This window comes from Hemitrygon akajei, chromosome 22 (assembly GCF_048418815.1).
Source record: "Hemitrygon akajei chromosome 22, sHemAka1.3, whole genome shotgun sequence".
Classification (NCBI taxonomy): Eukaryota; Metazoa; Chordata; class Chondrichthyes; order Myliobatiformes; family Dasyatidae; genus Hemitrygon; species Hemitrygon akajei.
This window is the reverse complement of record NC_133145.1, coordinates 59,093,718-59,118,536: the sequence shown is the minus strand read 5'-3', so window position 1 is coordinate 59,118,536 and position 24,819 is coordinate 59,093,718. Positions and strand designations below refer to the sequence as shown.

Sequence of the window (24,819 nt, the reverse complement as noted above, 5' to 3'; positions counted from 1 at the left end):
AATATTATGTAAGGGTGAATACTTACTGCTAAGTTTGATTGAATTTAATCAGAATAAAAGTGGCTGATTTTCATACCTATTTACATATCCCTGGCACTGATAACCTATTATCACCCCAGTTACGCTGTCCACTGAAATACTTCATTATTTTAGCTGCAATATAGCTGAATCCTTTTTTGGAAGGGGAAAATCAGTTCCAGTATTTCATTGCATGCTCCTGGCCAGTTATCAAATGTTGATGTGGCTTCTCTACCTATGGCTTTGAATTTTAACGTCTTTTAAAATTAAAGAATACTTTTATCTTTTGAGTAACTTTTTTCAGTGATCGTACTTTTTAAAGAAAAATCATACTACATATTAAAATGTGAAATCAATTAAACAGATATATTTTAAGGAACTGTGAAGGCTTCAGATTAATTGAAGCCAAAATTTCAAAGTTTATGATATGGAAATTATTATTGTCTCTGATCTGGCAAAGTACATTTAACTTGTTTATTTAAGTTTCATTTACCCATTAAGTTTGTTTGATTATTTTCTTAATGCCTGCTCTAATTGATGTGGTGTATTGATAATGAATTTGAATATTGTACACTTTATATCTGTAAATAAGATTAATTTTTGTGCAGGGGGTAGAGGAAGAGAATAACAGCAAGGAATTGTATCCTTGTAGATCTGAAGACTGGAATATTAGCAATCAAGTGTTTTATTTTTATGTTGTGAAGATATTTTTGCTTCTCAATGGAAAACTTTTAATATTTTTGTTATACCTCAACAGAAACGACTTGAGCAGCAAAAGCTATCTGCCACGCCTAATTCTGCTGCTTCTGCCTCTACAACCAACAGTACTGCTACCACTATTGCCACTCCTCAAAAGTTAGTGGTAGGCTCCTTGGCAGGGCAGGTCTCCCCAGGAACAAAAGTGGTATTTACCACTAAAGTGGGTTCACCAACTACTGTAACATTTCAGCCAAACAAGAATTTTCAGCAGAGTTTTGCTACCTGGATCAAGCAAGGCCAGACTGGATCAGGTTCGTGACTTGATGGATACAGCTTCTTAGTATTTGTGAGAGTGAGTGACAATGGAATGTGATTTAATGCACAGCTAGGTTTCATTTTCAGTGTCGTCAAGCAAGCACATATCACAGATACATGTTCTTATCCAGAAAAATGGAGAGCAAGATCAGTTAACGTTTTTGTTGTTAATAACTTTATCAAAATAATGAGTCAAACAAATATCTGAATTGAGAGCTAAATTGATACCAGTTCAGATTCAATTCATTTGAATGATTTTAACTTTGTATTTTAGATGTTAGTCCAATTGTTTTGTATAAAGTAATGGTGAAATCTAGGAGTTTGTCAAAGCAACATTATAAAGTTAACAACTGTTTTTCTGCAAGTTAACATATTAGCATAGAAATCCAAAACAACATTCACAGAATGCTGGAGGAACTCAGCAGGTTATGCAGCATCCATGAAAATAGGTAAACAGTTGACGTTTTGGGCCGAGATACCTCTTTAGGACTGGAACAGAAGAAGGAATGTGCCAGAATAAAAAGTTGAGAGGGGAAGGAGGATAGCTAGAAGGTGATAGTTGAAGCCAGGTGGGTGGGAAAAGTAAAGGGCTGGAGAGGAAGGATTCTGATAGAAGAGAGTGGACCATGGGAGAAAGGGAAGAAGGAGAGGCACCAGGTGAGGAGAAGAGATAAGATGCCAGAATGGTGAATAGAAGAAGAGGGAAGGATGATGGGGAAAAATTACTAGAAGGAGAAACCAATGTGCATGCTATCAGGCTGGAGGCTACGGAGACAGATAATGAGGTGTTGCTCTTCTGTCTTGAGAATGGCCTCATCGTGACAAAAGAGGAGGCCATGGATTGACATGTCAAAATGGGAACAGAGATAGGAATTAAAATAGTTGGCCACCAGGAAATTCTGCTTTTGGAGGATGGAGCAAAGGTTCTCATCAAAGTGGTCCCCAATTTACGTCGGGTCTTGCCAGTGTTGAGGAGACCACATCAAGAGCATTGGATACAATAGACGACCCCAACAGGTTTGCAGGTGAAGTGTTACCTCACCTGGAAGGACTGTTTGGGACCTTGATAAGGAAGGAGGTGAATAGGCAGGTGTAGGGTTTTTGTTGCTTTCAGGGATATGTGCCAGGAGGGAAATTAGTGGAGAGGAACAAATGGACAAGAGAATCATGAGGGAGCAATCCCTCTAGAAAGCAAAGAGTTAAGGTGCATAGGTAAAGATGTTTTTGGTGGTAGGGATCCAGTTGAAGGTGGCCAAAGTTGCAGAGAATGATGTGTTGAATGCAGTGAATCATGGAATGATCGGGCAGACAAGAGGAACTCTATCCCAATTAAGGCAGCTGGAAGATGGGGTCCAGGAAATAGAGATGTGGGTGAGGGCAGCATCAGTGGTGGAGGAAGGGAACCCCAAATCTTTGGAAAAATAAGGACATCACTGATGTCCTGGGAAGGAAGACAGCCCTGAGATCATATTCAATGGAGGTAAAGAAACTGAGGAAAGAGAATAGCATTTTTATAGGAGACCCGGTGGGAAGAAGTAGAATCTGTAGGTTTATAATGATATCAGTGGACAGTTTGTCTCCAGAGATGGAGACAGATCAAGAAAGGGGAAAGCGGTCTCAGAAATGGACCAAGTGAATTTAAGGGCAGGTGGAAGTTGGAGGCAGTTTATGAAATTGACGAACTCAGCATGGATGTACGAAGCAACCCCAGTGCAGTCATCAACGTGCAGTGCCTTGTGAAAGTATTCAGCCCCCAACCAAAGGTCAAGACTGACTGGGCCACTCAAGAAGATCAATTTCCTTTATTTGAAGGCACTCCATGGTTGCTCTGGCAATGTGCTAAGGACTGTTGTCTTGCTAAAAGGCAAACTTGCTCCCCGTGTAAGCTTCCTTGGATAAAAACCTGCTAGCCAAGATCTCTGTATTTATCAGCATTGATCTTCTCATCAATCCTGACCACATTTCCAGTCCTTGCTGCTGAAGAGCATCCATACAGCATGATACTACCTCACAGTACTTTACAGTAAGGATGATGTTACCTGGCTGATGCACAGTATTAGATTCACGCCACACATACCGCTTAGTGTTGAGGCCAGAAAGTTCCACTTTAGTCTCATCTGACCAAAGACTTCTTCCGTATCTTTACAGTATCTTCTTAGTAATGCTTTACGCGCAAGTTTATGGTTTTTTTAAGCCAGAACTTCTACCTTGCCTCTTCCATAAATACTCTTTTTGTTTGTGCAAGGCCTTCAGTATTGTGGAGCCATGAACTTTATCTCCATTTAAAACATAGAACAGTACAGCACATTACAGGCCCTTCGGCCAACAATGTTGTGCCAACCCTCAAATCCTGCCTCCCATATAACCCCCCACCTTAAATTCCTTCATATACCATTTGCAGCCATGGACTTTAGCAGATCACTCAGTGACTTGGCATCACAGTAGCCTGTCTTACAAGCGCCGTACTTCTCTGGCGACTAAGTTTAGAGGGGCGGCTTGACTCAACAGTGTGATTGTGGTTTAAATTTTTTTTCACATTTTCATGATGGACTGCGCTGAGCTCCGAGGTATGTTCAGTGCCTTTGAGATGATCTTGTACCCTTTCCCAAATTTGTGCTTTTATTATTTCCTTGACTTGTCTTGAATGCTCTTTTGTCTTCATTTTGATTTGGTTTGTTGAAAATCTGCCATACTGTTGGACCTTCTAGACAGAGGGAGTATTCTTATGAATTTATTGAAAACAAGTGATCTTCCAATTTTCTACATCAACAAATTGGGTGATTTGACAAGATGACTTCACTCAACCCTGGAAAATCTGGGCAGCAATGATGCATAAAGACAAGAAAATCTGCAGATGCTAGAAAGCGTAGAAATTACAAAGGGGATGGTTACTTTTCAATCTCAGTTTTGGTTTTTAATATTTAGTAAATTGTCGACAGGTTTTGCATTTTTCTTTCGATTTAACATGATGCACATTCTTTTGTAGATTAGCTCCAAAATCCCATTTCAATATATTTTTAAGTTTAGAAAATGACACCGTAAAATGTGAAGATAGTTGTGGGGATAAGCGAGCATTACCAGGGAAGGCTTGGAACGTGGACTGTTCTACATAGCCAGTGGGATCCTTGCAGGTGCCCATGGCTACCTCTTGAGTTTGGAGAAAGTGGGAGGAGCTGAAGGAAAAATTGGTGAGAAAGAAGACCAGGTCAGCCAAACCGTGGAGGGTGGAGGTGGAGGGGAACTGGCTGGGTCTTTTAATGAGAAAGAAACAGTGCTTTAAGGCCTTCTTGATGGTGGATGCAAGTATCTTGGGACTGGATAACCATGGTGAAAATAAGGTGGTCGAACTGAAAGTTAATGAGGAGATTGAGAGTCTCGCGGATGTAGGTGACAAGAGGCTGAACCAAGGAGGATAGAATGGAATCTAGGTATGCAGACATGAGTTCAGTGAGGCAGGAACAGGCAGAGATAGCGGGCCTACACAGAGAGTCAGGTTTGTGGATCTTGGGTGGGAGGTACAGTGGAAATGAGCAGTGTGGGTTAAGAGAGCTGTGAGTTTGGTGGCAGTGGAAGTGAGTTCTCCAGAGTTGACGAGATTAGTGATGTTGTTAGAAAAAATTTTCTGATGGTCCAGGGTAATGCCCTTTTTAAAGTTGCTGCCGGTAAAAGGAGAGTTGCTGTCAAAAAACGGCAGGCCCTTATAGTCACCGTCTTTGTAACTTTCTTCAATTGAATTAAATGAAATCTTGAACTGACAAGGGCTAGTTCATAAAAAAACTATTTATTTGTAAAATAGTACTGGATTAAAAATATCCAAAAATTATATCTTACATGGGAACAGAGTAAATTTTAAGGGTGCATTGAGTCTTAATCATTGCTCAGCAGGGTATGTGGCCCTATCGTAGACCAATTTTATTTGTATATCTTGGCTCTTGCTTCATCTGAATGTTTTAAAATTTAAGGAATTATTTAAAAAAATATTTCTATCAACTTCTACCTTAAAGGTGTTTTCCCCAACCTTACTTGCAAGATGCCTTGAAAAGTATTGGCTGTTTTGCTTCAGGATAGTATGCTGGTCTGTAGATTCTTTATAGATTGACTATAAAGTTGACTGACATGTCAGGCAGCAGAGATCTGGGGATGTACAATAATTGAATTGATGCCTGACAGAGGCTGAGAACAGAAAGAAGAAGTTCTTACCACAGATTGCCAGACCTTTTTGTAGGCAGTTCCTTTAATATTACAGCCTCTCTATGAACAAATGTTGGCTCATTGGTTTTATACCTTCATATTGCTGGATCAGGCAGCTTCACCAACCAATTTGTGAAATGTACTTAGTACGCATAGTTGAACAAAAAAAAACAAATTGCCTATTTTTATCTATGACTTGGCAAATAGGTTACAGTATTTGGAATCAGGCCCAGATGTCTCAAAATGTGAATAGGGCATTGGATGATTAGATGTTCATTATTGCTTTGTCCTTATTGCTGCACATCATTATACATCTATTACAGGACTTGTGGGTGGGGGGGGGGTGGAATTGAGCAGTGTTTCAAATCAGTGTTTTCTACTGGGAAGAGCATAAAGCCAGCTTTGTGTTCATCAAGGGTTGCTGAACTGTGACATATACATTGGCATCAGTTGGGGAATGAAACAACTTGGAAAAAATTAAATGAAAATCCTGAATTTAAAAAAAGTTTTTTTTTGTGAAAGATCAGTGGATACTGTATATTTAAATAGTTTTAATATATTTAACATTTTAATTATGTAGGCAGTGATGCTAATCATTCACAAGTGGGATTAATAACTTCACATCATTATATGACTCAATTGTACATAGGGTTATTTTTTAAATCAAAAGGAAAAAATGTATCTTTTATTCAAGTTTGCATACTCAGGATTATTTTATTTAGTTTTATTTTTTAATAGCAGATACTGTCATCAAAAGCTGCTCTTCTTAATCTCTGTGTGATTGTGGATACAAGTCTAAGTGTCTTTTTTATTTCTCTGGCTGTCCATTTTATTCCCCCACTAGTCACCAGCACAGTTGCCAACACAGGTACAACAATTGCCACCACAGGTCAGACGTTCCAGATCACAGGGAGTCCAGTAACCATGACGGGTAAGGTGATCACTGCCAAGCTTCCAATTCCTGCAAACAGCAAAATCCTCACCGTCAATGTGCCAACCACTCAAGGAGGTAGGGTGGAGTCAATGAATGTTTAATTTGTGTGAATGCACCAGTATCTGTCAGGATATAATAAATGCCTACCCGATCCCTTGTTAAATATGCACAAAATGCTGGAGGAACTCGGCATGTCAGGCAGCGTCTATGGAAGTAAATAAATGGTTGATGTTTTGGGCTGGGACCCATCATTCAGACTGGAAAAAGAAGGTGGAAGAAGCCAGAATAAAAAAGTGGGGAGTTGGGGAATGGAAAGAAGTATAAACTGGAAGATGATAGGTGAAGCTAGGTGAGTGGGGGAGGGAGGGATGAAGTAAAGAAGCTGGGAGGTGCTAATTGGAATTGAAGAAGAGGGAAGAGGAAAATTGCCTCTCTTAGGAAGTTAGAGAAAGAGATGATCATGCTATCATGTTGGAGGCGATCCAGATGGAAAACGAGATGATACTCCTGTAGAGGAAGCATGGACCGACATGTCGGAATAGGAATGGAGAATGGCATTGAAATGGTTCACCACCTCAACATAATCTGCCTGGTTCATCTCCAACATGATGGCATGCGCATCGATTCACCTAACTTCTGGTAATTTTCTCCCATTTCCCTTCTCTTCTTTTCAGTTCTCCAATCTGACTTCCCCTCTTACCTCTTCTCTTCACTTGTCTATCTCCTCCCCATCCTCCACTTGCCTCTCCTATCAGATTCCTTCTCCAGGCCTTCACCTATCACCTCCCACTTTCTTTCTTTGTCCTCATCACCTTATTCTGGCTTCTAACTTCCTTTCTTGTCCTGGTGAAAGGTTTCAGCCTGAAATGTCAACTGTTTATTCCTCTCCATAGCTGCTGTGTGACCTGCTGAGTTCTTCCAGCTTTTGTGTATGTTGCTCTGGATTCCCAGCATCTGTAGAATTTCTTGCATTTAAGTCTTGTTAAACTATGTTTGTTGTGTGATCTTCATTTTACTCTCTTTATTTTTAACCGTAAACTGAAAGCATCAGAGGAAAAAACTGCTGAGATCTCTTCACTCTGACAGCACAGTGGGACATAGTAGTGTGTCACTCTGGTTGCAGTTATCTTCCTTTCATACCAAAAATGGATCTGGCCTCACCCACACCAGTCTTTTATAAATATTGAAGTCCATTAGACCATACATCACAGGAGCAGAATTAGATTATTTGGCCCATTGAGTCAGCTCTACCATTCCATCATGTCTGATATATTATCCCTCTCAACCCCATTCTCCTGCCTCCACATTCATCTGAGGCATTGAATTCGACAGATTTACCACCTTCTGGCTAAAGAATTTCTTCCTCATCTCTGTTCTGAAGTGATGTCCCTCTATTCTTAGGTGATGCCCTCTATTCCTAGACTCCACTATAAGAAACATCCTCTCTGCATCCCCTCTCAGCAAGCCTTTCAATACTCAGTAGGTTTCAGTGAGATCCCTCCTGATTCTTCTAAACACCAGTGAGTATAGACACAGTGATCAAATGCTCATCATTTTGGAGAGGTTGAAGTTAGAAGAGATGTCCCACAGCCACTATAGTTTCAACCTGGCACTATTGTATTCACAGAATTAAACCCATCTTCCCAGACTTGTCTGCCATGAGCACTGTCCCACAAAGCTGCAGAGAGCCAGCATTTCAATGGTATTTGCTCAGATAAGAGTGAGTCCTGCTAGTTTTTAACATTCACTCTGGATTCCTTTTAGTGTTGTGGTTTCAGGTTAAGCACAGGCAAATAAACTCTGCTAATCGTCACCTACCACCCTGCCTCAGCAAATGGGTCAGTATTTCTCCATACTGAGCAAAAGTAAGTGAAAAGGCAAGAACACAATTGCTTATCCAGTGGAAAAGGAAGGGAGCAGAAGCCAAAATAAGGGCTTCTCTTTCCTTTCCAATCTTGATGAAGGTTCTCGGCCTGGAATGTTTATTCCCCTCACGTAGATGTTGCCTGACTTGCTGAGTTCCTCTAGCATTTTTGTGTATGTTGCTCAAGAGTTCCAGCATCTGCAGAATCTCTTGTGTTTGTGACTTTCGGACCGCATAACTCTCAAAAATCACTGGTGTAAAACATTGATGCACACAAGCTACTTTCTAAAGAGCCATGATTCTGGGTTTTTTTAAAAAAAGCACAGTAAATGTAATTAATTGCAGGACTGTGCAGTGCACCAATACTTAATGCCATTACGATGCATACATCACGATGCTCCTTATTGACTACAGTTCGGCATTGAATACTGGCTGAGTGGTGTGACAACAACAACCCCTTGCTCAATATCAGGAAGACCAAGGAGCTGATTATTGACCACAGGAAGAGGAAATCAGAAGTCCATGAGCCAGTCCTCATTGGAGGATCTGAAGTAGAGAGGGTCAGAAAGTTTAAATTCTTAGTGTTACAATTTCAGAGGACCTTTTCTGGGCCCAGCACATAATTGCAATTATGAAGAAAGCGCAGCACTGGCTCCACTTCCTAAGGGATTTGTGAAGATTTGTCATGACATCTAAAATGTGACGAACTTCATTAGATATGTGGTAGAGAGGATATTGACTGGCTGCATCACAGCCTGGTATGGAAGCATCAGTGCTTCAGCATCAGTGCTCCATTCAAATCCTACAAAAAGTAGTGATTGTGGCCTAGTCCATCATGGGTAAAGCCATCCCCACTATTGAGCACATTTCCGTGGAGCTTCATCATCGGAAAACAGTATCCATCTGGGAACTCTCCGCTTGTTACTGTAATCAGGTAGAAGGCACAGGAGCCTCAGAACTCACACTACCAGATCCAGGAGCAGTTATTACCCCTCAACCACCAGGCTCTTGAACCAAAGGGGATAACCATTCAATTTCACTTGCCCCATCACTGAAAAGTTTCCACAACCTCTGGACTCACTTTCAAAGACTCTTCATCTTGTGTTCTCAATAATTTTTCTGTTTGTTTGATTGTTATTATTTCTTTCTTTTTGTGTTTGCACAGTTTTTTTTGTCACCTGTTGTGTGGTCTTTCATTGATTCTATTATGGATTTATTGAGTATGGCTGCAGGAAAATGAATTTCAGGTTGTATATGCTGACGTATGTGTACTTTTATAATAAATTTACTTTGAACTTGATTCAGAGCATGGGGTGTTTAAAGTAATTTGGCAGGGAGACAGGAACCTGAGTGATAGCATGTGTGGAGCATTGACTGATTGTTACCAGCATGGGTGGAACATTGGCTGATCGGCAGAAAACAGAGTGGGAATAAAGTGATCCTATTCTTGCTGGCTGCCGGTTACCAGTGGAGCTCCACAGGGGTCGGTGTTTTGGGATCGCTGCTTTTTATGATGCATGTTAATGATTTGGACTATGGGGTTAATGGATTTGTGGTTAAGTTTGCCGATGATACATAGATCGGTGGAGGAGCGGGTAGTGTTGAGGAAACAGAGAGCCTGCAGAAAGACTCAGATAGTTTAGGGGAATGGGCAAAGAAGTGGCAAATGAAATAGAATGTTGGAAATTGTATGGTCATGCACTTTGGTGGAAGAAATAAATGGGCAGATTGTTATTTAGCTGGGGAGAGAATTCAGAATGCAGAGATGAAAAAGGATGCAGGATACCCTAAAGGTTAGCCTCTAGGTTGAGTTGGTTGTGAAGAAGGCAAATGCAATGTTGGCATTCATTTGTATAGGTACAGAATATAAGAGCAGGGATGTGATGTTGAGGCTCTATAAGGCGCTTATGAGACCACACTTGGAGTATAGTGTGCAGTTTTGGGCTTCTTATTTTAGAAAGGATATACTGACATTAGAAAGGGTTCAGAGAAGATTCACAAGAATTATTCCAGAAATGAAAGGGTTACCATAAGAGGAACGTCTAGCAACTCTTGGACTGTATTCCCTGGAGTTCAGGAGAATGAGAGGGAATCTCATAGAAGCATTCTGAATGTTAAAAGGCCTTGAACAGATTAGATATGTCAAAGTTATTTCCCATGGTAGAGTCCAGAACAAGAGGGCACGACTTCAGGATTGAAGGACGTCCATTAGGAACAGAGGTGCAAAGAAATTACTTTAGTCAGAGGGTGGCAAATCTGTGGAATTTGTTGCCTTAAGTGGCTGTGGAGGCCAAGTCATCGGGTGCGTTTAAGGCAGAGATAGATAGGTTCTTGATTAGCCAGGGCATCAAAGGGTATGGGGAGAAGGCAGGGCAGTGGGGATGACTGGAAGAATTTGATCAACCCTCGATGGGCCGAATGGCCTACTTCTGCTCCTTTATCTTATGGTTGGAATTTCTGGGAGCAATTTGTTAGGCGCAGTATAGATACATTCCAAAGTATTAGTATTCTAAAGGCACAGTGATGCAAGTGTCAAAGCTAATATAGAAGCCTAAGTAATGGAGCAAAAATTAATGGGAAGTTAGAGGATTGGGATGCTTTTATAATTGCCCTCTGTTGGTTTCTTTAAAAAAGTCAAAGAAGGAAAGGATGGAATACAAAGTTAAACTATCCAATAATACTAGAGGATACAAAATATTTCTTCAGATATAGAAGGAGTAAAAGGGAGGTGAGAGTAGGTATTGGACGGCTGGAAAATGATGTTGGAGAGGTAGAAATGGGGCAAGGAAATAGCGGACGAGCTGAAGTATTATGCATCAGTCTTCACTGTGGAAGACTCTAGCGTGGAGTCGGAGGAACTGAGTGAAGTTGCCATTACTAGAGAGAATGTGCTTGGGAAACTGTAAGGTCTGAAGGTGGATAAATCACCAGCACCAGATGGTCTGTACCACAAGGTTCTGAAAGAGATTGTGGAAACACTGAACGATCTTTCAAGAATCAATACGTTCTGGCATGGTACTGGAAGACTGGAAAATTGCAAATGCCACTGTTCAAGAGGGGAGAGAAACAGAAGAAAGGAATTTGTAGGCCATTTAGTCTGACCTCAGTGGTTGGGAAGATGTTGGCGTCAATGGCTAGGGATGTGGTTTTGGGGTACTTGAAGGTACATGATAAAATAGGCTAAAATTAGCATGGCTTTCTTGCCTGACAAACCTGTTGAAATTCTTTGAAGAAATAATAGATAAAGGAGAATCGGTGGATGCTAGATTTTCCAAAGACCTTTGATAACGTGCCACATATAAGGTTGCTTAACAAGCCTGGAGCTCATGGTATTTCAAGAAAGATACTAACATGGATAAAGCATTGGCTAATTGGCAAGAAGCAAAGAGTGATAATAAGGGGATCCTTTTCTGGTTGGCTGCAGGTGACTAGTGGTGTTCCACAGTAATCGGAGATGGGATTGCTTCTTTTTGTGTTACATATTAATGATTTGGATGACAGAATTGATGGCTTAATGGCAAAGTTTGTGGATGATATGAAGACAGATGAAAGGGCAGGTACTGTTGAGAAAGCGGAGTGGCTGCAGAAGAACTTAGACCAGGAATTCCTAACCTTTTTTATGCCTTGGACCATGGACCTTGGGGTTAGGAACCCCTGACTTAGATTAGAAGAACAGGCAAAGAAATGCCAGATGGAATACAGTGTCAGGAAGTGTCAGGATATGCACTTTGGTAGAAGAAATAAAAAGATAGACTGTTTTCTCAATGAAGAGAAAATTCAAAAACCTGAGACATGAGGGTCTTGGGAATCCTTGTCCAGTATTCACCAAAGGTTAATTTGCTGCAGGTTGAGTCAGTGGTGAGGAATGCAAATGCAATGTTAACATTTATATTGAGAGGACCAGAATATAAAAGCAACAATGTAATTTTGAGGCTTTATAAGGCACTTGGAGTATCGCGAGCAGTTTTGGGCCTCTTATCTAAGAAAGGATGTGCTGACATTGGAGAGGGAATGAAGGTTTCCAGGAATGAAAAGGTTTCCATATGAGGGCTGATAGATAGCTATGGGCCTGTACTCACTGGTATTAAGAAGAATGAGAGGATTCTGTTTGAACCTATTGAATGTTGAAAGGCCTTGATAGAGTGGATATGGAGAGGATGTTTCTTATGGTGGGGGAATGTTGGGCCAGAGCACACTATCTCAGAATAGAGGGATGTCTATTTAGAACGGAAATGAGGAGGAATTTCTTTACCAGAGAGTGGTATATCTGTCTTTGCCATAGGAAATGTGGAGGTCAAGTCATTGGGAGGTTGATAGGTTCTTGACTAGTCATGGCATGAAGGAAGAAGCCAGGAGATTGGGGCTGGTGGGAAATGGATGCGCCATGATGAAGAGGCAGAGCATTGCTCAATGGGTCAAATAGCCTAATTTGTTCTATATCATATGGCCTCATAGTCTTATAATAAAGGACACATTTCAACTTTTAAAAAAGGGCTTTGCAAGAAGGTTCCTTTTCTCCCCAGCTCAGAGATGTGCTAACTCTTGGAACATGTTGTTTTGCATTTGAAGAGCTGTTTTGTCTGTAACTTTGAAGGTGACAGCAAAACTTTGTGTGATCAAATGTTTTCCAGCTGTCAGTGGTGACATTTGTTATTCCAAGTTGTTATTATTTTTAAAAATGCAAAACCTACTCTGTTCCGTGTGGATACAGCAAAGTAGAAAAAAATAATTTTCTTTCAGATTCTGCACTCAAACCAACACAAGTTGTGAATAGGAAATGGAATTTAGTCATGGAATGTCCAGCTAGCACCTCAATACAAATGTCCTATCATCACTGATTATTATGCTGACAAACTTAGTGTCATCAGAAACTTCAGCTTTTTATTCATTTATCCAGTACATAAATTGCAGTAAATGTTGGCTCCAATTCCATGCAGTGTTGATTTTTACCAGTCTTTCTTTTGTGCAACACAAGTAAATGACTTCTCTCCATAAATAAAATCTACAACTGCTTTCTTATTCAACCTGATGACATCCTTGTAAAATTCAGCTATTTGCTACAGCTGACTTTGCATAAATCCATAAAATTCAAAATGTTGGAAATACTCAGGCAATTCATGATGAGAAAAACAGTTAATATTTCAGATCATTGATCTTTCATCAAAAGGATTTTATAATCCTCCTTGTCTCCCTCTGATCAGGTGATACTTTACCCTTGTCTCTGCCTTGCTCTAATGCTGTTATATTTTTATACACATTTTATTCCATATCCATACTTTAATCTCTAACTTTATTTGTTATAGAATTCTTTGTACATAATTGTTGATTTCCTATTACATGTAATGTATATGGTGAATGAAGTTGATCCTTGATTGTATTTGTTCAAGCACTCACTCTGTCCATAATAGTTTCTAATAACTACATCACAACATTCATTGGACACAAGATCTATCAGCATCATTTTTCATGTTATTTCTTTGCTCTAACAGATTGGAAGTGTTTTAATGATTTACTGTAGTCCAATGATTAGGCAGTGAATTGAAGTGGACGAACAATGAGTTTTCCCTCCTTTTACTTTTACAGGAGTCGTTCAGGTGCAGCAGAAAGTTTTGGGAATCATTCCATCAGGCACTACTACAAGCCAGCAAACCTTTACTTCATTCCAACCAAGAACAGCCACAGTAACTCTACGACAGAATGCACCAGGTACAACGACATCAACTCAGCAGGTACAGGTACTTACTATTCTATTACTAATAACCGTATAAATCTTTGTAGCTCTGGTGGATGCTCTTTAGGCATAGCTGCACCGACGTTTCACCTGCAAAGTATGTACAAGCTGAATTCACAGTGAGTGAAGGGAATTGGAAGGCACTCAATAAAAAAACAAAAACAAAAATGAAACCCTCCTACCTACACAATGTCCATGTCCCTCCACCTTTGTTATATTCACGTGTCACTTTCATGATATCCTGGAATTTTGACAAAAAAAATCTTTTAACCAGACATACTGCAGTTCAATGAGGGGAGAAATAAATACTGTCTTTGCCCATGATATCTGTATCTTGTAAATGAAAAGCAGTCAGGCATGTTGGACCAAATGGCTGTAGAATTGTTCTTTGGCTAAGCACATTTTAGCAACTGGCAACAAAGTTAACATGGATACCCAAATAATTAAAGATTTTTCTCGTGTCCTATTACATGGTCTGTTTGGAGGTCCTTGGACAATTTCAGTTTTGCTCAGTTTCACAGGTCAATACAGTCTGTTCATCAAATAATTATTTGATATTTTTTGATATCAAACTTTGGGGTTGGTTAGTAAAACCAATTTTTCAAACTCCAAGGGGTTTTAATGTAGAGTATTGGTTAGCGTAATGCAATTGCAATGCCTGTGACCCAGGTTAGTTCTGCCATCATCGGCAAGGAGTTTGTACGTTCTCCTTCCTTGTGATGGTATGGATTTCCACCAAGTGCTCCGGTTTCCTCTCATATTCTAAAGACGTGCGGTTTAGTAGGTTAATTGGTCGTGTGGGTGTAATTGGATGGCCTGGGCTCATTGGGCCAGAATGGCCTGTTACCGTGATGTATCTCCAAATAATACAATAAAAATACTAAATTAATTCATTTCTTACACATTGGATCAGAGCTGTCTGGTTTTAATGAATTTGATAATGTTGAGATACAGCTCCATATATTCAGAAGGCATTTTGTTATCTCTATTGTGCAGAATGTGGATTGCTGTTTCATAATTAATATTGTTTAATGTTTAATGCCAGGTTCTCACAACAGGAGGAACAACACAGATACGCCCTGGCGTTACAGTTATAAGGGCACCTTTTCAGCAGACAGCAGCAATTGGGAAAACTATAATACGAACACCTTTGATGGTACAACAAGGTATACTTCCAGCCAGTAGGTTCCCCTTTTATATTTCCCATAAAGATAGTCATCTGATGCATCAACCACTCCATCTGTTATGCAGGCCAGGTCACATTTCTTTTCATTTCACAATAAAAATGTACAGTAAATCAGTACACATCTTTCTCTCCATTCATTGTGCTAGCATTTCAATACATTCTCTTACTGTGTGTCAAATGCCACTTGTGTTTCTTCCCTAAACAATGAACCCATGCAGCATGTGAGAGGCTGTTAGTGAAGGCTAGTTCCCTCCCTGTTTTGTGACAGCAGGGACCTGAATTGTGATCCTTGCCCCATATTGTCAAGTGATTGCTGTGCTGAGCTTAGTACATCTTATGTACTACTGCACCCTGGAATATGTCATTTAGTAACATTTGCTTGTGGACATTTCTACATCATTGGCATCTTTGATTTTATGCAGTTATTTGATATTGGTTTATTATTGTCACATGTACCAATATATAGTGAAAAGTTTTTCTTGCATACTATTTATACAGATCAAATCATTACACTGTTGAGCTAGAATAAGGTAAAACAATAACAATGCCAAAAAGCTATCTAAAGAGTGCAGTGCAGGTAATGATAAAGTGCAAGGTAGATCATAACGAGGTAGATTGTGAGACCAAGAGACAATCTTACTGTACGTGAGGCCCGTTCAGAATCAGTTAAGTGGGATAGAAGTTGTCCCTGAGCCTGTTGGTACAGGCTTTTAGCTGCTTTATTGTATGTTTGAAGGGAAGGGGGATAAGAGGCAATGTCAGGGGTAGTTGCAATCTTTCGTTATGTTGGCTGCTTTACTGAGACAGCAAGAAGTATAGACGGAGTCCATAGAGTGGAGGCTGGTGTCTCTAATGTGCTCAACTGTGTCCACAGTCACCTATAGAGTAGTTGTCATAGCAACCGTTATGCATCCAGACTTGCAGCATTGTTGCTATCCTGTCCCCCTGAAGATGGATAAATCTGCTGCTTGAAATGTCTTAGAGCTTAAGTTGCATAATTCAATAACTCTTGTGTTGGAGTCAGGATGAGAATAAATGAAAATAAATATTTTTAAACATAAACATTAGTCTTGAGCAAAATAAAACAAGGAATTAAAGTTCATAAACAGTGCAATGAGTGCACAAATATATATTGTATATCCAACATATGAAATAAATCTGAAGCAAAATGAACCTCAATTTCTCTTTGCAAAAAGTGGCCAATACACTTCAAAGACAATTATGCTGTCATGAGCTTAACACAAGCATGAGATTCCTCCAAGTTAGCACAACACTTTACAGCGCTAGTGAACATTCATCATTCAATTCCCACTACTGTCTGTAAGGAGTTTGTAGTTCTCCACATGACCACGTGGGTTTCCTCCAGGTGCTTTGGTTTCCTCCCACATTCCAAAAATGTACTTTAAGAGTTTGTGAGTTGTTCGCATATCTTTGTTGGTGACAAAAGTGCAGCACCATTTGCAAGCTATCCCCAGCAGATTCCTTAGACTGTGTTAGTCATTGACACAAACAAAGCACTTCACTATATGTTTCAATGTACATGTGACAAATACAGCTAACCTTCTAATCTTTTTATGTGATTGATCTCCTCTTCTTCCATAATAAGATGTGATACATTGGTTTACTGGGCATATCAAGGTTAGATATTGCACTTAAATTCAAAGATGAATTGGATTTGATAAGGTCTAGCCTTAATAATATACCTTACAATATCCTTCTACTTCTATTCCAGCTCAAAACCAACAAGTAGTCACCCAGATTATTCGTGGACAGGCTGTAACAACAGTGCCAAGTACAAGCAACTTGGTTCAAAGTTCCACCCAGAAGATGGTTACTGCTCCAAGCACGCCTATGCAGCCTGTCCAAAGTCGGCCTGCCACACCACAAGGCCAACAGCCAACCCAAAGGCCACAGCAGGGACAGGTCCGGTTAACAATGGCACAGCTCACTCAGCTCACACAAGGGCAGGTAAGAATTGAGGTAAATTGCTAGGAAAATGACTTAGAACAGTTAGAAATGTGTTTCAGTTCTAAACTATCAATCCTTAAATCAAGTAGGTAAAGTAACTGATCTAAATTTTCTGTGTGAAAGAGAAATTTGGAAATTAATTTGAAGCTGCTCCACCCAGTAGTAGCCAATCTATCTCATTTGCTCAAAAACAGGTGGGCATTAGTAATGAGGATATTTGGACATTTTCAGATGCAGTACATTAGGCGCATTAGAGAAATTCTTAGGCATAAAGGTGATCGAAAATGAAGGATCATGTAGGAGAGAATGGTTAGATTGATCTTAGAGTAGGTTAAACTAAGTATCAAATCATGTATTTGAATGAAATACAGAACAAATTGGAACACTACCAATACTTCTGCTGTGCTCTAAAATTATGTATTAGTTCAGAAGAGGTATCAACAGAGGAAGTCATCCAGTGTATCTGAGTGTTCTTTTGAACAAAATCAGCACAGATACCCAGTGCATATAGTGGACTGCTTTCAATGATTACATCCTCCAAATCTTCATTTTCATTGTAACATTCAAGATGATAGCTGATAACTTAAAAATTCATACTTCCTAACTTGTTGAAGTAGTGAAATTGTTTAATGTTCACTCCTGGCCATTCTTGGCATCTGCAAGCCTAAATGCTTGAAATAGCAGTGAGCAAGTCATTTCTGAATTGTCTTGCTGCTTATTACTCGCCAACAGTCAGTGACGAAAATCTTTGTTATTTGAACACACAAGCACACAAATAACGTTATTTAAAAACTGTTTGCTCTAAACACGGTGTAGTGTCTTAATAGCCACTTGGGCATGCGTATGACTGATGCTAATTGCAAACTGTTCGGCAACAGTCTCCTGCCCCAGTTTAGCAGTATGGTGTTCCAAATGAATGAAAGAAAGGAATCCCAGCTATTTTCTCAATTTGATTTTATTCTTTTAGAGTTGTCCCAAATAAACAGCTGCCCTGGTTACCCAGTGGCCCAATTAACTGGAATCCACTGTACTAGCTTAGTGGGGACAGTCCAAAATAGATTCACTAGTCTAATGTCTGGATTAGAAGATTGTTCTATCAGATAAAGAAATAAAATCTATGTTATTTGAAGTTGAGGAATCTCGGTGAAACATCTGAACTCCGTTGGAGAATGACAGTGTCAATGTTGGAAACCTTAAGATGATTTGGTTTTGTGATCAGGATACTGAGGCAGGAGGAGATATCTTCTCATAGGGAGTGCTGAATCTCTGGAATTCTCTACCCCAGAAGGTTATGGGGGCTTGATGATGGAGAGTATTTGAAGAGGACATGGATACATTCATGGAAGATAAGGGGGATCAAGGGTTTTGGAGAACTGGTGCCGGGGAGCAACCTGGGTCAAATTGTGTTGAATGGTAGGGCAGGCTAGCAGGGTCGAGCAGCCTACTCTTGCTTCTATTTAATGAGCTTATGTTCACCCATTTGGTAATGGTGTGGTTTTATTGACTGGATTTGGAGAGTTTTACCCAACAGTTATAATCCAAGCTATGAAGTTAACTACTTACTATATGGTCCACTCAGTTTTGAGTATTTGAACAGCAGATCTTTCAACCAACAATACCAAAGTAGGCAACCCAAACATTGTTACATTGATTATGGGAGTTTGCTGTGCACAAATTGAATACCTTATTTTCATTATTACGGTAATGATGTGCTTCAAGAATATTGGTGTCCTGAAAGGGATATGAAAAGGACAATACAAATGTCAGTATTAAGTAGCATGTGTCCATAAGACATAGAAGTAGAATTAGGCCATTCAGCCCTTTGAGTCTGTTCCACCTTTCCATCATGGTTGATTTATTAGCCCTTTCAACGTCATTATCCTGCCTTCTCCCCATAACTTTTGATGCCCAAAAGTCCAAACTTTTGAATCAAGAAGCCATCAATCTATACTTTAAATATATCCAGTGACTTGGCCTCCACAGCCCTTTGTGTTGTATTACTATTCTAATTTATTCTTACATTGAAATTACTTTTGTATTGTTGGTTACTAGCTCTTCCTACATCACTTCTGGGAGGAGCATTAGCAGGATAATCTGTTAAAATATAGATACATTACAAAGCTCTTCTAATTGGTAATTATGCTGCTGATGTTGCAGAGTGGAGGTCAGGGACTGACTGTGGTTATTCAAGGGCAGGGGCAAACAACTGGACAGCTTCAACTTATCCCACAAGGTGTATCAGTTATACCTGGGCCAGGACAGCAGTTAATGCAGGCTGCTATGCCAAGTGGAACAATTCAGAGATTCCTCTTCACGCCATTAACAACAGTGACAGCATCAGCTGCTGCAACTACAGCGGCCACTACGACAACAATAGCACCAGGTAAGATCTTTATGACGATATCAAGTATTTTAACTTTTTCACCTAATGAACTCTTATGGAATTAGTTCTGGAAAAGTCATTTCCTGACTGCCTTTCTGGAAGTACAGATTTTTTTATATGCTTACAATGCAATTGGTGAATGTCATCACCAGAATATTGCTGTAAAATTACCCTATCATTGCCTTGTGCACAAGAAGTGTGTATATTGTTGAATATTTCATTCGCTAAGCAATTAACCTCTAAGTCATTGTACCGATGATATTGGAATTTATCATAATAGGCACATTTTCTACTTTGCATCGATTACCTATTAATTATGTTCTGTATTGTACCTATACATTTATGAGATGCTGCATATATTTGATCTTGTTCTATAGCTTCAGTGGAACCAAAACCTGTGCAGACAACTGTACAACAAACACAGTCTCCAGTTCAGTCTCCTCCTCAGCCTCCGCCACCTTCTCCAGTTCAGACGCCAGCTGCCTCCCAACCACCGTCCTCTGTACAACCTGTCCAAACGCAGCCAGCACAAGGCCAGCCAACTGAAAAGATCCAAGCTCAGCCGCAAACCCAGGTTCCTTCAGCACAGACTGTACAGTCCCCGCCTCCGCCCCAGCAACCTCAGCTCCAGGCTCAGACAATGGCTCCTCCACTTCCACTTCAAACTCAGCTTACGACTCAGGCAGCAGCTGAGACACAGACTCTGCCTCAGGTTTCTCAGGGTGTGGTTCAGCAGCAAGTGAAACTTCAGGTCCCCGTTCAGATTCAGCAGCCAGGTCTGACCCCAGCCCAGCAAATCCAAAATGTTGTCAGCGTGCAAGCAGCCAGCGTTCAGGAACAGCTGCAGCGAATCCAGCAGATCCGCGAACAGCAACAGCAAAAGAAACAACTGCAGATAGACGCTAAAAGAGAACATTTGCTGCAGACAACAAATCAAAATGAAATTATTCAGAAACAGGTAATAATTGCCATGAGGAATTAAGTTTATTTTCTGCATGATATGCTTTTCTTCTAACTTTTGCATTCTGCCATTTCCTTCATTAATTTGAACCAGTATGTCCTAATTTAAATATGGAATAGTCAATAACTATTAGGAACTAATACACACTTTTATAGTACTGTCATAGTATTGGTAGTGTTCTAATTTGTTCTATATTTTATATAATCACATAATCTGTCACTCAGTTAAACAGAGGTTTGTCTTTTTTTTTAAACTACCTTTTTAACTGTTTCCATGAAATTTCAGCTAACCAGGGCAGCTACTTAATTGGGCCAAAAGGTATTGGTCCTGATGTGTACCAATTAACCAGAATCCGCTGTATCATGTGGCAGCAACTCAGTGCATAAAAACATGCAGACCTAGTCAAGAGGTTCAGTTGTTGTTCAGACCAAACATCAGAATGGGGATGAAATGTGATCCAAGTGTCTGTGGAATGATTGTTGGTGTCAGACGGGATGGTTTGAGTATTTCAGAAGGTAACCACTGAGTATTAGGTACAGACTCCTAATAAAGTGGGCCTGAGTTTAGGTTCTTCTGGGGAACTGGATTGTATATTGATCAGTTAAAAATAGTATTAGTCAAATGACACTGCTTTTTAGGAGCACTTGAAGTGCAAATGATTTTTATGTAGTTCTTAAACTGAATCATTGCAGTATATAAATTTTGTACTCCATGCACCTCCTGCAGTAATCTGATTCAAAATAACTACCTCAGGTAACCTGCTGGCATTGATGGTTACTGAAGTCAACAGTGATCACCCTCCTAAGGATGTCAAACCACATCTATGGAGGGGAGTAAAAAGTTGGTGTTTCTGCCTGAGATCTCTCAGGGCCTGTTAAAGGGTCTCAGCCTGAAACATCAACTGTTTACTCCCTTCCATAGATGCTGCCTGACTTGCTGAGTTCCTCCAGCATTCTGTGAATATTCAAGATACTCAAGATTTCCAACATCTGCAGATTCTTGTGTTTATGACCATCCTCCTAATCTTACTGTTTGTAGGTTTTCTAAGGAAGTCTTTATTGCTTGTGCTGTTTTAACTTGATAGCCAAGTGACCAGACTCCTTCATTTGAAAGTCGATAAGCTACCTTGCCAGAGCCTCACTTGCTGAGGCCATAAATTTGAACTAACTGCATCAAGTCATTACCTGAAGGCAGTTCTGCTATTAAGCTTCTCTGGAATAACATGCCTGTTGAAATGTTCTGATCTGTGAACTTTAATATGCTGCATTTAGTATTTAAGACAGTTATTTTAAAAAAACAGTTGCTCCAGAGTAAGCAAGACGCACATTTCCCCCAAGTAGTTTTTGTCATCCTATTCAGTCATTGTGTGTCAGCTTAATCCTGGCTACTTTCCTCATTTCCCCATACTCCATTTCCAACCTCTATTCCTGTTTACCAAACCTTCTCACTCCATTTTTTCATCCTTCCCTACTGTCACCATCATTTCCCCCACCAACATCCATCCCTCTCCAACTATGATGTGATGCATCTATGACCATCATTAATCAAACGTTTTATCAATGTATTTGTTGCTGCCTTACCTCCCCGGTGTTTGCTGATGTAAGACCTTGAACTATTTAGTATTTCATTCAATAATGTTATCTTTCATGTATTAACTGTTTTGTTTCTGTGTAGGTGGTAATGAAACAAAATGCTGTCATAGAGCACTTGAAGGCAAAAAGTAGGATGATGTCACCTGCAGAGCGGGAAGAAAACCAGAGGTATATTTATCTAAATACTATTTAGTAGAATTATGAAAGAATACATCAATAGAGTTTGTCACTCAGTAAGGTTAATGATCTCTCTATCAGCAAGAAAGTTATCTTAACAAAAATAACAATATTCTTTAGTTTTCATTTCCTTAAAATGAACCACTTATTTTCTCTCCACTCTGACCTTCCATGCAGTTGAATTTGACAAAAGCCACTTAACTGGTTCTTGATTTATGCAAGTAGTTTGGCGTTCTCTTGTACATAAGTACAAAATTTTTAATTGCCGTGAGAAAGCAGTGAAATAAAACAGGATAAAGTAGTTTACCGAAAATAAAATGGCTTATCCTGTACATAAGTTGGACTGCAATGATGCTAAAGGTTTGAAAGAGAAATGGAGAGAAGTGGTGATTTATGAAATTGGCTCTAACTTCGTGTTTTAATTGACCGGCTTCTCAATTTAACAAAATGCACCAATGGATTTTTCGACATAATCCTTTGTAATTGCTTGCTACGATTTATAACTTGTTAGCCACCTTTGTCTACCGTTTCTAAGAAGGCATGGTTCCTATTGCGAGATCTTGGTTTTGTTAGCTTAGTTTTATTTAAAACACAAAAATATCTTGTATTTTTCAGTTTACCAAGAATGAATTAAATCTGTGAGTCCATAAAATGTAATTTCGGTCTTGAGTGTGTAGTTTTCTCTGTTCCAAATTAGAATGGTTAACTTTTAAGGACTAACTTTGGTATTTGCTTGAAAAATCACTTCCTGAAGCTTTTGTACCATCATTCATTATTCAGAATGTCCCATCACTCTCTAGCCCAAATTGGGTACGGCATGCACCCACAAGCAATAATGTAAATTACCACAAAGATTTTTTTTTGGTTTTTTTTTGGCAATTAATGCAAAAATCGACTCCACTGTGGTATCATGAGATTTCCTTTGCATCTACTTGAGAAGGGAGGTATTGTTTTGGTCTAACATCTGATTTAACCATGGCATCTTCAACATTATAGCTCAGTATTAAAATGGAGTGTTAATTTATGTAGAGTGGGACTTGAGTCAACAATCTTCTTGACTTTAGCAAGATTATACCAATATCCATGTAAGCTAAGTACTGGTAAAGGAAATGTGAAACTAGAAAATATCCATACATTCAGTCATGACCTGTGAACAATAACTTGACATCATGAATGGTCATAGGTTTTCAAGCAATCTATTATCCTTTTGGGTAGAAATGTGAAGAGATTGAAGGGTACTTCATGAAACAAATCTCTTTTGAGACTGATTATCCAGTGCTTTTCATACCTAAAATAATAATGAGAGGTAATTTGTGAATATACAATTCACTCCCTTTGAAACAGTATCAGTTCCAACCAGTTTCTTTTACGATGATCTGTTCTAAAAACTGCTGAGATTTTTAAAAAATATACATTGAAATCGAGATTTTTTTCTAAAATGAGTGGTGTCTAACTTCTCCATAGGCAATACAGTTTTCCTTTAGATTCAGTATACACGTTCTTTCATATCTTGCTGATCAAGAGGTCACCTTGTATGATGTAGTAATAAATATTTCCAGTTGCTATACAAGGACTATTCATTCTCCCATCTTAAGAAACATCTTATCCCTGCTTGCTGAATCCTCAAATAACACAAAGATTGTCAAAAGCAGCTTGAGAAATCACGGGTATAAATGACATGTTGTGCTCCTAATTACCTTCAAGATCTTAAATTGACCAATTAATATTTAAGTAACTTATTCTAGTTCTTATGAAGGTAAGAAATTGGAGTTGCTTGGATTCATGTGAATTACACTAACAAACTGAAGATTGGTAGTGATTTATTCCCACCCGGATGATAATTGTTGATGTAAGTCCTACACACAATAGTCATCTAATGTTCTTGGCTTCTTGGAGAAAAGTTGGAAGTTGATTGGGGGGGTGGTGGGGGAGATTGCAGAAAACAATATTACATGCTTTCACTACAGTGGTATGTCTGAAGAGGGAGCCAACCAACCTATGATTTTGGCAATAAATATTGATGCAAGTATTGTTTCCAATAAACTTCATCTTTTAACGGTTTGTGTTGAAGGAAGAGATTTATTAATGGAAATTATTTCTGTGCTTTACAATTCCCTATAAAATGTTTGATGGAGATTTAACAGATCATTGATAAGTGCATTAGTGATTTATTTTCTTCTTGTTGGGTCCAGAATGATTGTGTGTAATCAGGTCATGAAGTATATTCTGGATAAAATTGATAAAGAAGAAAAGCAAGCAGCAAAGAAGAGAAAACGGGATGAAAATGTGGAGCAAAAGCGCAGTAAACAGAACGCCACCAAGCTATCAGCACTGTTGTTCAAACACAAAGAGCAATTGAAAGCTGAGATCCTTAAGAAAAGGGCATTATTAGACAAAGAACTTCAAATTGAGGTCCAGGTATGTGACCATTAACTTCTTTGTCTTAGAAACAGATTTCCATCTCTTTTGCACATAACATTTTACATAAAATAAAATCCTGTACACAACAGTGAAATGTTTATGATAAAGGTTCATCTTTCACCCCACAAGACATAGGGGCATAATTAGACCATTGAACTCATTGAGTCTGCTCTATCATTTCATCATCGCTGATTTATTTCCTCTCAACCCCATTCTCCTGTCTTCCTGTAAACTCCTTACTAACCAAGAGCTTATAAATACCTAAAGCTTTGCCCTCCACAGCCATCAGTGGCAATGAATTCCACAGATTCGCCACCCTCTGGCCTAAGAAATTCCTCCTTATCTCCATGTAGGGTAATGAGGAAGAAGTTTGATTATG

At 39.4% G+C, this 24,819-nt stretch overlaps 1 protein-coding gene across 13 annotated transcripts in view; it reads left to right on the top strand.

Moving 5' to 3' along the window:
* Window positions 1-24,819, top strand: part of bptf (bromodomain PHD finger transcription factor) — a 174,142-nt gene that overhangs the window by 125,244 nt on the left and 24,079 nt on the right. For 5 of the 13 annotated variants that reach the window (XM_073026381.1, XM_073026379.1, XM_073026376.1 and 2 more), the window contains 9 exons: window positions 776-1,028; window positions 6,068-6,232; window positions 13,605-13,756; window positions 14,798-14,933; window positions 16,671-16,906; window positions 19,064-19,289; window positions 19,667-20,247; window positions 21,925-22,010; window positions 24,212-24,437. In XM_073026381.1, the coding sequence (XP_072882482.1) occupies window positions 776-1,028; window positions 6,068-6,232; window positions 13,605-13,756; window positions 14,798-14,933; window positions 16,671-16,906; window positions 19,064-19,289; window positions 19,667-20,247; window positions 21,925-22,010; window positions 24,212-24,437 (2,061 nt within the window). The remainder of the gene's footprint in view (window positions 1-775; window positions 1,029-6,067; window positions 6,233-13,604; window positions 13,757-14,797; window positions 14,934-16,670; window positions 16,907-19,063; window positions 19,290-19,666; window positions 20,248-21,924; window positions 22,011-24,211; window positions 24,438-24,819) is intronic. The other 8 variants (XM_073026382.1, XM_073026373.1, XM_073026383.1 and 5 more) reach the window with 6 other exon arrangements.